Source organism: Citrus sinensis, chromosome 3 (assembly GCF_022201045.2).
Source record: "Citrus sinensis cultivar Valencia sweet orange chromosome 3, DVS_A1.0, whole genome shotgun sequence".
NCBI classification, from domain to species: Eukaryota; Viridiplantae; Streptophyta; class Magnoliopsida; order Sapindales; family Rutaceae; genus Citrus; species Citrus sinensis.
The window spans coordinates 1,947,594-1,964,940 of record NC_068558.1 but is presented as its reverse complement, the minus strand read 5'-3'; the positions used below and the strand labels follow the sequence as shown (position 1 = coordinate 1,964,940).

Below are 17,347 nucleotides of genomic sequence, written 5' to 3'. Positions count from 1 at the left end.
TACTTATCAGCTTACTTTTAGTGGAAATTCAAAGTTGATTTATGAATTTTGTATTTAGAAAATTCAATTAATGTCAGGTTTAATAGAGAGAAATTAAAAAAGAGTCTCCTTTATAAAAGCATAAAAAGAGTTCAAAATTATTTTTAACCGTTTAGAGATAAACAATTAACAATTGACATTATTTTTATATGGTTTTTATTATTATCGGATTGGATTGGGTTACATGGGTCCATTAACAGGGATCTAATCTAACTCAATCATTAATTAGATTGAAAAAAATTAACTCAATCAACTCATTTAAGTTTGATTGGATTGGATTGAATTAGATTGCACTGAGGTCGGATTGAGTTCGTCCACCCTTACTTGCTAGTACTGTAAACACGAGTAAACAATAAGCAATTTTGATATGTGTAGACGTAAGAATGCATTACCGTAGAAATTGAATTTAAGACTAAAAGCTAGCTAACCATATCTTTCATAGCAGTTTCTTGAGAATATGATGAAAATGAGACATAAATTGACATATGTTCTCAACATATGCAACTCAAGAGATCAAGTACGAAATTTTGCAAAAGTTAGACAATAAAATAATAATTAACAAAATTAGAGAAGAAGAAGAAACTTACGATCGCCGATAGGTAGAGATAAAGAGAGAGCCTTGGCTTGAAAGAGATCAAATCTTGGCTCGAAAGAGATCAAACCTTTCTTTTGTAACACGCAGTTTATGCACAAAAGAAACCCCATATTTATAGTAAACTCAAACCGCCTGAAATAATCAAACAATTAATGCAAAACAGTGTCGCTTCGCTCTTGCTTGTGGGTTTTTTTTTTTTTTTCCTTAAAGAATTATTATCTTTGCTTGATCATCAGAGCCATCATCAAACGTATGGAATAAAATATTATTGTATTAAAATCATTGACTTGGCAAAAGCCTAGTGTATATTATTAGTAAGCACAAGTACTTCCTCTTGTGGGAGCTTGCTACGGTACCGACTCCGTGTGTAACACAGCAAATGGGACGCTTCCACGGGTTGCAGGAGTGAGGAAAAGCAACCCAAACTCAGCTGATGCAAGGCCAATGTTGACTCAGCTGTTAGTTACAGAATCTGCAACTTAGCTGAGTCCCTTCTTGTGATGTATGTTTGATCACTCCACCTGTTGTTTTTATACAGAATATTTTAATTATAATGACGGCACTAGAGTTATATATACCCTAGGTACTCTAGAATCTTTAAGAATCTGGATCTGGGTTTGTTGGTCACTGTGTAATAACCATCAAGACAAATTATAGAAGTGATGTCACAGAAAAGAAAGTTTCCAAATTAAAAAAAAAATTCCACAGTAAGTCAGAGCTTCAATAGTTGCAAATAGTTGATTGTTTCTGTCCAAGAATATGGATTATGCTGATATGAGTTGTAGTTACACGGTGGAGGGAAATTGAGTTGCAGCGCCCCTTGCTAAACTATTAAAAAAAAATAGTCAAAGAAAGAGATCAAATCTTTCTTTTGTAACACGCAGTTTATGCCCAAAAGAAACCCCATATTTATAGTAAACTCGAACCACCTAGAATAGTCAAACAATTAATGCAAAACAGTGTCGCTTTGCTTATGCTTGTGGGGTTTTTTTTTAAAAAAAAGAATTATTATCTTTGCTTGATCATCAGAGCCATCATCAAATGTATGGACTAAAATATTATTGTATTAAAATAATTGATTTGGCAAAAACCTAGTATATATTATTAGTAAGCACAAGTACTTCTTCTTGTGATGTATGTTTGATCACTCCACCTGTTGTTTTTATACAGAATATTTTAATTACAACTACGGCACTAGAGTTATATATACCCTAGGTACTCTAGAATCTTTTAGAATCTGGATCTGGGTTTGTTGGTCCTGTGCAATAACCATCAAGACAAATTATAGAAGTGATGTCACAAAAAAAGAAAATTTCCAAAAAAAAAAATTCCACAGTAAGTCAGACTGTCAGAGCTTCAATAGTTGCAAATAGTTGATTGTTTCTGTCCAAGAATATGGATTAGAGTCCTGCTATTTGAACTAACGGACGACAAAGGGATGACAGAAACGGCAGCGCCCATTGTCGTTTTCGTGTGTCCCTTTGTATGTTACTTCATTATCCTTTGTCGGTTGTTTTTTTTATTTAAAAAATAAAACAATCAAAAGAAAAGATTAAAATAATAAAAAGGAAACCAAAAGTAACGAAAAGGAGATGACAAAATAAAAAAGTTGACAAAAAATTAAAATCGTCATTATCACTCAAACCCGACGAAGAGGCCAAACCAGATAAACTCAACTCGATCTGCATTTGTATTAATAAAAGAAAACTGAATTAAAACCAGGGGCCACAATCATTTTAAAAAATTAAATTAAACATGGCACGTTAGTGAATATAGCATTTAACAATAACAGCACTTTTTTACAATCAATTTTTCTTATTGTCCTCTCTATCTCCATCTCTCACCTCTCATTTAACGTGAGCCATCTGCATTTAATAATGAAAAATCAGTTCCCTGTCCTCTCTATCTCTCTGCATCTCGCTTATCACACAGGTAATTTCTGCATTTCCAACCGCTTGATTTTAGCAACAAAAAAAAAAAAAGAGTGACTGGAGAGGGAGGAGATAACGTATAAGGAAAAGATAAAAAGTTGAAATTTGACATGCTTTCTATTTCTAAATTTTTTATTTTATTATTTATTGTGGGCCTATGTAAAACTAAAGGAAGACTAAGGAAGCACGTGAAACGGCAAGCCCATACTGCGTTTCTATCGTCCTTTAGTCTTCTTTTAGTTTGTTTATCATTTTCCGATGGATTATGCTAATATGAGCTGTAGTCACACATTGGAGGGAAATTGAGTTACAGCGTGCCTTGCTAAACTAGTTAAAAAAAAAATTGTGTATATTGTATATTTATGTCTTATTATCTACAACAACTAATAAAGCACATCCTTGTCTTATGTTGGGCACAAAGTCAGATCATCATAGAAAGTCAAATTCAGGGACACGGCTAAGTTGCAGAAGCTGCAACAAATAACAGCCTTGGCATTTTGACCTTGTATCAACAGCTCCCTTGCCTAGGTTGCATCAGCACCAACACCTGTGGAAGACTCCCATTGGCTATGTTACTTGCAGAAAGTGTAACATAGCAAGCTCCCAAATTCAGTGTTAGTTTTTCATGGAAACTTTTTGGAAGAAAAATAAAATTGCGTCCAAGTTCGTTCTTTCAAAATAAGTTCTTTGTTTGCTGACTTTCAAAGTCAGTCTCAATATTTTCGACTGGATATACGTTCGTTCAAAGGACGCACATGTCTAGGCTCATATGACGAGTAGGGTGGCAAAATGAATTAATGAGTTGAATTCAAATCAAATCGCAAATAAATTGGGTTAAAATTTTACTAATTGGGATTCGATTCATTTATTAATCAAATTAAAATCTCAAGATTTCGACTCGATTCGTTTATTAAGTGAATATATGATTCGATTTGTTTAATTCGTTTAGTAGAATTAATAAACGAATTGAATCAAATATGAATTTATTTCCTATTCATTTATGATGTAACGAACCGAATTGAATATGAATTTATTTACAAAAAATATAATTAATAATAAAAAAAATTAAGTAAAATAAAATATAAAAAGACCACAAATTTAAAATTTATTATCATTTATAATTACTACATTGACCTTCAAACTTTAAAATATTTTCGTATATATTTAAGGATAAATAAGTAATTCAATGAAAAGAATAATAAACAAATGAATCGTTTTCAATTCGTTTATAACTCATATATTAAATGAATTCTAAACGAATAAATGAATCAATATTCCTCAACAGGGATTTGATTAATTTAATTAACTAATCAAATCGAATTCACCAACTTATTAAACCAATCAATTTTTTTAAACTCAAACTCATTTAATTCACATTGAATCAATTCAAATCAAATAAAGGAATCCTGACTCAGATTGCCAACCCTAATCACAGGAAAATTTCCTCACATTGTTAACAAAATATTGTCCTAAATCTATATTTAAAACCGGCTATCATTCCTATGAAAAAGAAAAAAAAACTGGTTATCATTTAAATAATTAATTGAAATGATTTTATCCAATTATGACTAATTACAATTTTTTTTTTAAATTTTATTCAGCGGAAAATCAGTACATACCATGCAATCAAAATTGGTTAAAAACAGTCTTTCCTTTAATTATTCTTCTTCTTGTTCGTCTGTGATTGGAAACAGTTCAAAGTTCAAACTAAGATGCTAATTAAAAAAAGGAATCAAGAAAACTAACCGATGACGAATTAAAATTCCCACAAAAGGATCGCATTAAACCGGAGTTAAATATTGCTGAACCTGAAAAGACAGAGTTGCAAATTAATATTGGCGCGCAAGTAAGCGTCGACCGTCAAGCCAAATACATGTCACATGCCATGCCCATGCTGAATCTGTTTGATGTTGATAATTTCATAATCAATAATTTGGTTCTATTTTCTAACTTATGAGAATTTTTAATAATTAATAATTTACTAATTATTAAAAATAAAACGGTTTGGGCCTTACATCAGTTCTACTTAGATTGAGAACGAAGGCCCAAGTATTTTTTTTCAACATTCCCGCCAAGTCCAGAAGCATCGTTTGTTTGAACCTGCACGTAACAAGCGGGCAATTACCATTAAAATATTTGTGATAATCAATATAGTGCGAAAATGACTTTGTCCCTAGCTTTTTACCTTTAGAAAAATCCATCAATTACGAAATGGGCCCGCGAAATAAAACATCCCTTTTGCTTCTTTGTAAATTATAATTGACTTATTCTCACTTGTAAGTTATAACAATTCCAAAATATTGTATGTCGACATTAACCTTTAGTATGATTAAATAAATAATAATGATATAGCCACAAACTCTTGTATAAATTTATTTTGTATAAATTGACGTGGCGTTAATTCATTGGTTGAATTAAATATCTCTTGGCCCACATGATTTATTTATATTATTTTATATTTTCATTCAACCAATAAATTAATGACACATTAGTTTGTACAAAAATTTATAAATGTATCATCGCTCTTAAATAAATAATCCTGTCATTAAAACCAAGCTAATAATTTTAGCAAGTAGGCCTTGGTCGGCAAGTATGGCCCATATTAAGCCATATTTTACAGGAGCTGTTCAAGGAGTAATAATAATTTTCTGCCGCATGCGCTCACCGAAATTATGAATTTGACTTGGTTAGTTATGAACTTCAATTACTTTCATCTAAAAGATCTCATAATGACTATTATCCAAATACATAAATAATGTACGTTGTATGTAATTCAAAAAAAAAATAATGTAAAATTATTATATCACTCTTGATTTTGGGCCAGTCTTGCATCATTCAATGACAATGAACCCATTATCCATCCATGGAGCAGCCCAACTAACCATCACGCCGTACACCAATGTATTCTTATTCTATAAGGGCCGAGTTTACCTGCCTCCGAGATTAGAGTTTGGTTGCTTTGTGACTAGTGCCATATCTGTATGTACCGTGTTCGTACTGTTGCCTAAAAACGGCCCGCATAAGGCTAGTTCGGTAGGGAAGCCGGTCCGGCGGGAGATGGCGATTCCAGACGAGAATGGTGTAGACCAAAAGGCGAATGTTAATGGGAAGATGTGCATTAGAGAGGGCCCAATGGTACAAAGGATTAATAATCCTGAGGCTAATAAGACTGCTTTTCAATTTGGGTGGTTCCTTAGTGGAGATCTGGGATACTTTGATTCTCAAAGGTGTTTGAATATGTGGGTGGCATATTAAGGAGTTTAGATGGTGTTTGGTTGGGAGGTGAGGATAGAGAATAGGAAAGTAATTTCAAATTTTTTTTCTTTTATTTTAATTGTTTGGTTGGAAAAATATATAAGAATTTAAATTTTATTAGAATTTACTATTCATCCTAATGTAGAATTTGAATTTTATACCAAGAATTGAAGAATTCAAATTCATCTTCTTTTGGAAATCAAAGCTTTTAAAATTATCCCTTTAACTTTTTAACTTGTTTAATATCATCAAATAGTTATTATTTATAATTTTATTTTATCAATTTAATATTTTTTTAAAAATATTTTATTAATTAAATTCAAGTAATGATTTTTAAATTTTTTATCAAAATAAATAAATAAATATATTTAATATGAAAATATAAAAACATAAATTAATAGTTGTCAAATAGCCGCCAGAGGCACGTGAAGTGTCACTGCTAGTACCCATTGAACTTGTCGTTTGACGAACAAAATTATTATGTTATCATTGAGGTCAAAAAATCAACGTGTGTTGTTGAAACCCTATTAAAAAATTTTTAGAAACTTTTTAACTTCTACAAATCTGAAATGATATCAAAATTTTAAATTAAATGAGTTCATCCATTATAGAGAGTATCAATTTTTGATAATTTTCATATCATTCAACAGCTTGTACGAGATGGTGTTGTGGTAGTCGAGTACGGCAGCTTCTTTTGCTTTTTTTGGTTCCTTAAATGAAAATTTAAAATTATAATATAGTGATTAAGAAATTATTTATATTATATTAGAAACTATCTAGAAACAAATGATGTTAATTATAATTACTTAAATTAATAATAAAATAAAATTATGCTAATAAAAAATTTAAATAAAATTTAATTATAAATATAATATGTTATTTAAAATAATTTTTATTAGTTATTTATAGAAGTATACAAAATAAAATCACTGTTTAATTTTTTGAATTGTATTGATGATAAATATTGGAAGTTTAACATTTATTCACTTAAGACTAAAATTGTCTAAATAAAAAAATAAATATTTCTTTTTTTTTTAGTATATAATTCTATAACAACACATGTCTCTTCAAACCAAACATCACCTTAGTATTCGCGGGGGTTCCATATTGAACATTCATATTTTACAAAAAGCACACTTGTTATTATCATCAATTCAGCAGTGACGAGAATTATTAAGAGTGATTTCTCGAGTCTTGAATATGCTTAATATCATTTCCCTTTCGCTGGGGAGAAGATATCGCCTACTGAAGTCGATGCAGTACTTGTGTCACATCCAGACGATAAATAATTAAATATGGTGAAGAGGTGAGATCAACAGTTCTTTTAAGACTAACCCAATTGAAACTTATGCTTGGTCGGTGCCAATTGGCAATTTGTTTTTATTCTACATTTCATTTACGTCCAATGCGCTGTAATTCTGAGGGAAGGAGCAACAATAGGTGAAGGAATTCTGTAAATGAGCATTCATCATTCTCTTTTGTAGCTCGTTTTGAACCTCAGTTTGCCATTGCCAACAGCCAATTATAGCTAAAATAAACTGTCAATGCGGTGAAGTTCTCTTATTTTTACTCCCTGAATTGCTGAGAATATCACAGCGTTGAAAATTTGAACTGCAAGCGTTGAAGTGGCAGATTCTTTGCAATGCAAACACTTGTTCTGTTCTGTGTCCTCCTCCCGAAATCTTTTGCGTTCAGCGCAGAAATTCAATCTGCTTTTCGTGAGTTCGTATCAACAATTACATGCAAACGTTCCAGTTTAAGAAATGTCCAAGTAATTCCCACCGGTGTTGTAATCTGTAAAACATCTTAATCAAACGATCTATTCGTTTATGTGATGTTGTCAAAAAGTTTGGAATTTTTTATAATTTATAAAAAAATAGGGACTTCAGTGAAAAATACCTTCCTCCAAACCAAACGGCATCGTTATATATATTATTACAGACATGGAAGAGGTGAAGGTGGGCGCGCAGAATCATCAAAGTCGTGTTCGGGATTCAGACTTCTAAGCTGCTGTGAGTTATTTTATGTCTTTTTAAGCTCCTTTTCTACTATGAATTTCTTTTACGTTGTTATTTTTTCAAATGTTATCTGCCAAAAAATCTCAATTGCATAGCGATAATGAAATAACGGACGGGTCTTCAATTTAGCTATTTTGCACGATTGTAGCACACTTCACTTTGCTACTAGAAATGCCAATTAAATTGTCCAATTTCATGGCTGTTCGATGATGTTTCTTTTGCGACAGCATGACAAAAATCCGATTTTGTCACAATTTACTTGTTGCCCATTTTCATATAACAAAAGCATTAAAACTCCCAAGTAGTTTTTAACAGTGAAGTTGGAGATGGAAGCGAACGGGGAGAAGTATGCTGCTAATTTCTCATCCATAAAAGAAGCTCAAAAACGCATCTCGCTGTACATTCATAAGACTCCAGTTTTGTCCTCGGAAACTCTAAATTCTATGTCTGGAAGAAGCCTATTCTTCAAATGTGAATGTTTTCAGAAGGGGTGAGAACAAATTTTTTTCACTAAATAGTGGATACAGTATTTCATTAATTACTCTTGCACCAATATTAAAATTAAGGATGTTCTTTTCCTTTTCTGCTCTGATAGTGGAGCATTCAAATTCAGAGGTGCCTCTAATGCAGTTCTTTCGCTCGATGAAGATCAAGCAATTAAAGGGGTTGTAACACATAGCAGGTTTTTACTGAGCTTACTAGCATTTCCGTGGTTAATGATAATTTGAGTGTTTAGGTGTCCCCTGATATTGTACTTCAAAACTAGTGGTAACCATGCTGCAGCTTTGTCTTTGGCTGCAAAGTTACGGGGGATCCCAGCATATATAGTTATACCGAAGAATGCTCCAAAATGCAAAGTTGAGAATGTTGTGCGTTACGGTGGTCAGGTTATTTGGAGTGAGGCCACAATGCATTCAAGGGAGAGTGTCGCATCCAAGGTGCTGGAGGAAACTGGGGCAGTTCTTGTACATCCATATAATGATGGGCGAATAATAAGGTACTATATTGCTGTTATGGTAATTTGCATTTTTATTTGAATTCTATTCATAAAATGATATAGCTCCATGCTGTATTAGTGGATATTCACAAGCTTTATGCATATGGTCTGCACAAAATTCATGTGTGGGGAAAACCTGGAACTTTTGCATTGATTTGAATGTGCTATGATGAGTTGCATTGTTTTCTCAGTGGGCAGGGTACCATATCACTGGAGTTTCTGGAGCAAGTCCCTCTACTTGATACAATAATAGTTCCCATAAGTGGTTTGTTCGACAACATTTTAGTTTCAATTCATATTTGGGGTCCCATGTCACTTTTGGTTTCGGTGATTGTTTTTTTGGAAGCCAAATGATAATAGTTTGAAAAAATTTCAATTGCAGGAGGTGGTTTAATATCAGGGGTGGCACTGGCTGCAAAGTCCATCAAACCTGCCATTCGAATTTTGGCTGCTGAACCTATTGGAGCTAATGATGCAGCTCAATCTAAAGCAGCTGGCAGGATTATAACATTGCTCGAAACAAACACTGTTGCTGATGGGCTCCGAGCTTTTCTTGGAGATCTTACGTGGTAAAGACAATCTTGATAATTAATTGATGCATGAAGGTTACAAATTTTCTCTTGCACACTGAAATGTAAAGTTTGATTCTGCTCGTCCTTTTTATACTTACGTTTGTCTTGAGAGTGAAGAAATTCATGACTTTATTTCATCTCTTTCGCCAGCCTGCCTTCATCTATAAATCAATTCCAGTTTATGGAATTAATTTCTATTATATGCCTTTCTCTCTTATGGTGCAGGCCAATTGTACGAGATCTTGTTGATGACGTAATTACTGTGGAGGATAAGGAGATAATAGAAGCCATGAAACTCTGTTATGAGATTCTGAAGGTGGCAGTAGAACCTAGTGGAGCCATAGGCCTCGCTGCTGTTTTATCAGACGGTTTCAGAAAGAATCCTGCTTGGCAAGATAGTAAAAAGATAGGAATTGTACTTTCAGGAGGTAATGTTGATTTAGGTGTGCTGTGGGATTCATTTAGAAAGTGACCGTTGCATGCCTCGTACATGGAAAATGTTTTTCCTTACAGTGATTTTTACAGTTTTATGAAGTCAAATTTCTGTTTGACAGCATATGCCAGATTCTTGTGTAAATTGACAGCCAACATAATATGTCTTCTTGTTTCCTTAGTTTCCATTTCTGTATTCACAAAAATAAGAAACTCAAGAATGAATGATTATCATACCTTTTTAAAGCTCAACTTTAGGCTAAATTTGCCATTACTGCCGGCACCTATATATAAATGGTAGTGAAAATGAAGTTTAGCATTTTATCATGAAAAGATATACTCTGGCCACCTCATGAAGAGAGCTTGAGCAGCTGTGTCTGGCATCCTTTTAATTGAGCTAATAATCAGATTGGGCTGATTTTTATTTATTTTTTAATTGTAGAGTTCTTTTAAGGTGTTCTCAGAATGCCGAATTGATACATTCGGATAGGTTCGGATTAGATTATAATTAGTATTGTCTTGTGTTTGATGTTTATTGGATCAGATTATAAATGAAAATTTTATTTCTAAAACATAAATAATTAATTTGTTATCACAAAATATTTTTGATTAAATAATACTAAAATTATTTTGATTTTTGTATTTATAAAATATATTTATAGTATATAAGACGTAATTTTTAATTTTCTCAAATAGGTAATAATTAACAAATTATTTAATAATTAACAAATTAATGTAATGACTAAAATCTACATTTGCCACAGTAAAATCCACCTCATAAGGTGCCTAAAGATCATGCAAGAAAGCTTACTTCTTGTCAAGTAATTAGTTATGGTAAAGTTTATCAAACATTTTAAATAAATGCAATAATCATTAAGAACAAAACAAAAACGAAAGATAAATAAATTCCCATGACTAAGCACTGGGATGGTTTGATTAAACAAAAGTAATAATTTTATGAGAAGATGACTACCATCTATCCTTCAATTTGGCATAACGATAATTTTAGCTTATCAGAATGGATAGCAGTTGACACTAGTCAAAAAAATAAGCTCCTGAAACTTCACAAAGCTTATTATTATTTTTACCTTAAAAAATTTGGATATCACATTGATGGGTCAACATATTTGATCATCCATATCAAAATGGTCTCTAACTCAAAAAAAAAAAAATTTCAAAAAAAAATTATGGGAACAACTCTGACTTTTGCAATTAGTTACTCCAAAATCTCAAAAAACTGTATCCACTATTCAACATCAGAAGGGTACAAAATTAAAAAAAAAAAAAACTCTTACAATTTTTTTAAAAAAAAACATATTTTTAATTAAAATATAAATTATAAATACAAAAATATAAACTATGAAATGAGACGGATGTAACAAATTTATTAAAAGAATAATTTATTTAAGTGTTTAATTAAATTTCTATTCAAAATAAGAAATTAATTTATTCTTTAATTACTAAGGTAATTTCAATTAAAAAAATAGATTTAATGAGAAAATTTAAGGGATTTCAAAACACCTACTCTTATTTCATATACGTGAAACATTTTTCTTTCAGTTTTTGCTTCTCATAATTATTTTAAAAGAACCCATCATAGGATTCTTAAAGACCAGCTTCCAACTTTTTTCGAGTTGTGGGAGAGTTTAGCAATTGTGTGTATATTGTTTGATTAAATGGTCATGATAGTTGTCTTTTTCAATAAAAAAATTTATGTAAGATGATGCAAGTATCACCGATATATAATTTTCATGTGAGTAAAACACATTGAGGTGGTTTGATTAAACACAAGTTAATATTATTTTTATTTAACTATCTGTTTAGTTTTTTTTACAATAATACTCCTGCAAAAATTTTCTTAATATTGATTAATTTATGTAAAAAAATTAATTAGTAAATTAAAAAATAATTATTTGTTAGCAAATTACTAATAGATATAAGTATGATAGAACTAGTATTTTTTGTACCTGACAACAATCTTACTAATAATTATTTATAGATAAATTAATATCAACCAACTTAAAGAAATGTTTAATATCCTTATAATAATTTTATTAATAATTTTTTATAAAAAATTTATCAAATTAATCATAAAAATAAAATAATAACATACAAAATTTCTTAATTTTTATTTTACTTTTAAGGGTGATTTAATAAATTAACTTTTTTTCTTTGCTTAATATCCCTAAGAGATGACGCCTTCAAGAATCAAGATCGCAGTTAATCTTATGAAACTTTTTCCTCCCCTCTACATGCACGTTTTGCTGAAGTTGTAAAATATCCGCTACCATTGACCTTATATCACAGGGGCATTCATGTGCTTGATGGATAAATCACTTCGGCCAAATGAGTTTGGATTAAAATAGGTAAAATAGAATTTGTGGACATGATTTGCCCAGAAAAACTAAACAGCAATTCCTCCCTTAATATTTGTCTTGCGTCCATCTATTTCGGACATCTTCAAATGTGCACCTCTCATAGCTCCAGAAAAGAAGGATCTCGTTTCTCTTTTTTACTAACATATTTTCACTTTGATTCTCTTGCCCCTATTTCCTTCTTCCTTTCACATTTCTCAAATCCAGATTTCTCTCATTAGTGGCAAAATGGTATGTGTTTCATCTTTTCAATCTTTTGGTTTCTTGATTAATTGTTGCTGTAGATACAAAATCGCATGCATGTGGTTAGGTAGTAATATGGCCAGTAGCATGATCAAGAATTTGTCTGATTCTGTAAGAACATTTCAATCACAGTGCATGTTGCCGATATCTTCTTTGTTTTTCAAATTTGATTTCATGCATTTAACGCCAGGCAATTTGATCTGCCAAGTTAGATATGTATTGGTTGTTGCAGCAACCCCATATGTCGCAGACTTTGTAACATGCGACTCCCAAATTTCTCAAAGAAACAATTAATTAACTATATTGATGAAATGGGTTAGCTAGGTTTCATTATATGTATATCTTGACAAATTAAATATAATTAATTATTTTTTTGTTTTATATATATGTGTGTGTGCGTGTGGGTCGGGATATTATGGGGACATGCAGGCAAATTCCTCATCGGGGATGGCTGTGCATGATGAGTGTAAGCTGAAGTTCTTGGAACTAAAAGCAAAGCGGAGTTACCGATTCATTGTGTTCAAAATAGAGGAAAAAATTCAACAGGTGACCGTCGAGAAACTGGGAGAACCTAATGAAAGCTACGAGGATTTCACTGCCAGTTTGCCAGCTGATGAGTGCCGCTACGCCGTCTATGATTTCGATTTCACCACTGATGAGAATTGCCAAAAGAGCAAGATTTTCTTCGTTGCATGGTACGTTTATAATAAACCAATTTTAGTATTTTATTATACGGGTTAATTTAATCAAGTAATACCGATTGTTGCAGGTCTCCAGATACATCAAGGATCAGGAGTAAAATGTTGTATGCTAGTTCAAAAGATAGGTTCAGAAGAGAATTGGATGGGGTTCAAGTCGAGTTGCAAGCTACTGATCCTAGCGAGATGAGCTTGGACATTGTTAAATCACGAGCACTCTAATAACCAGTTGCCACACATCTCTCTCTCTTCATTAATTTCGTGTCTAGCTAATTTGGGGGCCTTTCTCTTTTCTTTGTCAATTTTATTTGTTTAATTGTACGTTGCCATCGTTAATCTTGTTATGCATTCCTTCTGAAAGCTTCGAAACTTTATTGCTTTTAAAATTGCTTCGTGTAAAAGAGCTATGCACGGCTCCATCCATCGCTGATCGGTTTCCAATTTCAATAGAAGATTGATTATTGTTCACTACTCGATCAGTACTCGGTAGGGATTATTTATCCTCTTTCTTTAAGTAGCTAGCCATTGCTTTTAACTTGGGCTGTCAGCTCTCTTTTTCTTGTAACATATGGTTCATGATTAACAGTTACATAGTAAGTTCAATCTTTAAAATCATCAGCAGGGTGTCCATTCCGGCCGGTGAAAGATGATCAATCATATTCTGTGATAAACCCAAAAAAAAAAAAAAAAAAAAAAAATTCCAAACAAAATGCCATGTGTGAGTGATTATTTTGTACATTTTTTTAATTTATTATTTTAATGACCACATAAAGGAAGCACGCTATTTGAAATACATTCTTGTGAACTCTCAAGAAAGAAGGCTCACAAAATACAAATTCATCTAACAAAAATCAATTTTCAGTTATTACTGATTGACTTCCATTTTCTAGTACACTGATTTTCCTTAATTATTTTAAAATTATTGCAAAATGAGCACAAACGCCTCCAATCTTTTGAATTCAATTCCTTGAGAAATTAACAAATGAAAACTGAATAAATATAAATTAAAAAAAAAAAAAAAAACCTGGCGATCTTATCTGAACCGAGTCGCTAACAATAATAATAGAATATTGCAACGTACGTTGATAACTGTGTTCGTGGTTTTGTTGATTATGGGCCTTAAGAAAATTGGGCCATCCAACCAAAATGAACGACATAGCTTACAAAGAGGAAATAACAGAACGACATGAGGACGGACAATAATACAAGTTAAAACAGCACCATTTTACTTGTCGTTTTATTTGTCTTCCTTAAAAAGAAGTAGAAACGACATCGTAACACCTGTTTCTCCTCCCCTACTCCCTCAAAAATTCAAACTAGGGTTTTAAGAACATCATCTCTTACATTCTTCGCTCTCGCGCCCCCTCGGAAACCCTAGGTATGGATTCGACCCCAAACTCCAGCTCATGCTGGAGCAACATAGTCAAAACACAACCGCCGCAAAGCGCCGCGACCCAGACCAAAACGGTGCCAGCCGCCGAAATCTTAGCTCAAAGCTGCAACTCTACAGAGGGAATAGCGGTTGCTGTGGTCGACGCCAATGCAATAATCCAAGGAGCTCACAATCTCACCAATTTCGCCGATAAGTTCGTTACCGTACCGGAGGTTTTAGCCGAAATTCGCGATCCCGTTTCCCGCAACCGCCTCAACTTCATCCCGTTCTCTATCGATTCCATGGAGCCTTCTCCTGATTCCCTCAATAAAGGCAAATATCCATTTATTTATTTTAATTTTTTATTTTACTGTTGCATAACAATTTGGTTAGATATTAAAAAAAAAAATCTGAGATTGCACCACTAGAGCTTAGTTAGAGAAATTTAAAAAAAATGTAATTAATTCATTTTTTTAATTTGTTTTGTTCAATTTATTAAAAAGCGCTTCGTTGGGGCTTGCAGTTATAAAGTTTGCGAGGGCAACGGGTGATTTACAGACTCTTTCGGATGTTGATCTTAAGCTTATTGCATTGACTTGCACACTGGAGACTCAGATGCATGGGACTAAGCACCTCAGGGATGCACCTCCGCCTGTTCATACAGTGAATGTGAAGAGATTGCCGGAGAAGGATTTGCCTGGTTGGGGGTCTAACGTTGCCAATTTAGAAGAGTGGGAAGCGTTAGATAATGACAATGCGGATAAGTTAAACACCAATTCAAGAATCCTTCCCTTGAGAGACCTGAATCTGAATGTCATTGCTGGGGATTACCATTCTGAAAATGGGTCTGTGGAGTCTCAAGGTGGGGGTAACTCTGAAAATCAAGAGGATGGTGAACATGGATTGAGGAGACCTAGGAGATATTTGCCAAAGAAGATTGAGGTGAATATCGAAGGGAAGAAGATGGTGGCTGCTGGAATTGATGCTTCTCAAGGACAAGTTGAAGATGATGCTGGTGATTGGATGCCTGCTGTCAGCCGAAGTACTCATAGAAGGTATGTTAGAAGAAAAGCAAGGCGTGAATATTATGAATCATTAACTGACAAAGATAGTCAGCAAGAGAAGGAGATGGGTGATGATAGCAACAATGTTGATGAATCTGGTAACCTAGAGCAGCAGTTGCATCTGGGCGATGAAGAAGCTCGTGATACAAATGGGATTTCTGAGGAGAGTGAGATAACAGAGACGAGCGGCAGTGAAGAACTTTCCTCAATTTTAAAGCAAATGAGGCTTGAAGAAGATTCATTGAAGGCTCTCCCGGAAGGCAATGAAGTTGACATTTGTTCTACTACTCATGATTCTGATATTTCCCCCGTGGTGGAAGCAACTTCTGATATCAATGGAAATTCAACTGTTGAAGGAGGTGAAGTTGATACCACCAATGAAAATGTAGATCAAATGGAGATCTCAAGCAAGAACAATGAAATTGTTGATGTATCATACGTGGATGATGAATGCAGTGAACAGAGTTGGATGTTGAGATCCTTGTCTGAGTCCACTGTTGCCTGTATAACTGGTGACTACGCAATGCAAAATGTTATTCTGCAGATGGGTTTACGCTTACTGGCACCCGGAGGAATGCAGATCCGCCAGCTACATAGGTATATAGTTGACAAATGTTTAAAGCTTTTTTCTTCACCATTCCCCTTGGTGATTTGTATAAAGTCTAATCATGAAATACGTATCTCACCGGTGTTTATGCTTATCTTGATATGTCTGTATATCCAGGTGGATACTGAAATGCCATGCCTGCTACACTATCACTGCTGAAATTGGGAGGATTTTCTGCCCAAAGTGTGGAAATGGTGGCACTTTACGCAAGGTAGCTGTTACAGTCGGTGAAAATGGAATTGTATTAGCATCTCGTCGGCCTCGCATTACGCTGCGTGGAACAAAAGTAAGTATATCTTTATAGGGGATAAGCAGTAAACTCTTTTCTCAAGACTCTCAACTGTAAATTGGTTGTGTATTGATTTATTGTCCGTAAGCTTCATTTACATTGTTTGTCAAATTTAATGTTCCTGTGAGACCTAGTTATCAAAATCCTAGAAACCATTGTACAGTTTGATACTTTTTACTGGAGCAGTTTTGCAAGCTTTTATCCACTGTGTGGCTTGACATTTGGCTGTTTACAGTTTTCACTACCTATGCCCCAAGGTGGAAGGGATGCCATTACAAAGAATCTAATTTTACGTGAAGATCAACTTCCACAAAAGTACCTTTATCCTAGAAACAAGAAGAAAGTAAATAAGGAGGTTAGTGGTTTTTCCTTGTTCTAGTTACCTTCAGTTTGAGCACCTCTGGTTTTGTTGTACCTGAATTTTGAATTGTGTAAATGCTAGTTTGTGTTAAATTTAGTGTGATGCTGATTTGTACTCATTATCCAGGGAGACAACTTCTTCACTTCTGATGATATATTCAAACATCATACTGATAAAAGAGCTCCTCTGCAGCCTCCCATAAGAAAGGCATTGGCAGTTTTCAGTGGGAGGAGGAATCCAAATGACAATCATTACTCCCATCCTAAACATTAGTTTCTTCTACTTCAGTTTTGTTTTTCATTTTCAGGGATAAAATGCGTTATCTAATAGTTACATTTTCAGTACTTAGCACTTCTTGATTCATCAAGAGTTGTTGAACTGAGATCTAAAGGTCAGCCATATATATAAATTTTCTGCCAGCATAGTACAATTTTGATTTGGTTACTATGTGGTAGTACTGTTATGATGGTAAAACAAACCAATGGAAGAAAGTGCTTGT

The 17,347-nt window shown here is 33.3% G+C and overlaps 3 protein-coding genes across 5 annotated transcripts; all 3 read left to right on the top strand.

Annotated features, from left to right (window-relative positions):
- The first annotated feature begins 7,719 nt into the window (after window positions 1-7,719).
- On the top strand, window positions 7,720-10,091 carry LOC102614630 (serine racemase). 2 transcript variants are annotated; one of them, XM_006476528.4, is made up of 7 exons: window positions 7,720-7,832; window positions 8,144-8,328; window positions 8,434-8,520; window positions 8,605-8,835; window positions 9,027-9,100; window positions 9,218-9,404; window positions 9,633-10,091. In XM_006476528.4, exons 2-7 carry the CDS (start codon window positions 8,165-8,167, stop codon window positions 9,877-9,879), a joined length of 990 nt encoding a protein of 329 aa, XP_006476591.2. In that variant the 5' UTR covers window positions 7,720-7,832; window positions 8,144-8,164; the 3' UTR covers window positions 9,880-10,091. The 2 variants fall into 2 exon arrangements, with proteins under 2 accessions (XP_006476591.2, XP_006476592.2); XM_006476529.4 differs by having other exon boundaries at window positions 7,759-7,832; window positions 8,154-8,328.
- A 2,222-nt stretch (window positions 10,092-12,313) lies between these two features.
- Window positions 12,314-13,825, top strand: LOC102614337 (actin-depolymerizing factor 1). Of its 2 annotated transcripts, XM_052438441.1 has the most exons (3): window positions 12,314-12,445; window positions 12,887-13,152; window positions 13,227-13,825. In XM_052438441.1, exons 1-3 carry the CDS (start codon window positions 12,443-12,445, stop codon window positions 13,375-13,377), a joined length of 420 nt encoding a protein of 139 aa, XP_052294401.1. In that variant the 5' UTR covers window positions 12,314-12,442; the 3' UTR covers window positions 13,378-13,825. The 2 variants fall into 2 exon arrangements, with proteins under 2 accessions (XP_052294401.1, XP_024955098.2); XM_025099330.2 differs by lacking the exon at window positions 12,314-12,445 and having other exon boundaries at window positions 12,865-13,152.
- Window positions 13,826-14,415: 590 nt separating this feature from the next.
- On the top strand, window positions 14,416-17,278 carry LOC102614044 (RNA-binding NOB1-like protein). The gene is made up of 5 exons (XM_006476526.4): window positions 14,416-14,860; window positions 15,051-16,188; window positions 16,316-16,484; window positions 16,723-16,842; window positions 16,975-17,278. The coding sequence occupies exons 1-5, from the start codon at window positions 14,536-14,538 to the stop codon at window positions 17,119-17,121; spliced, it is 1,899 nt and encodes a 632-aa protein (XP_006476589.2). The 5' UTR covers window positions 14,416-14,535; the 3' UTR covers window positions 17,122-17,278.
- The last annotated feature ends 69 nt before the right edge of the window (window positions 17,279-17,347 follow it).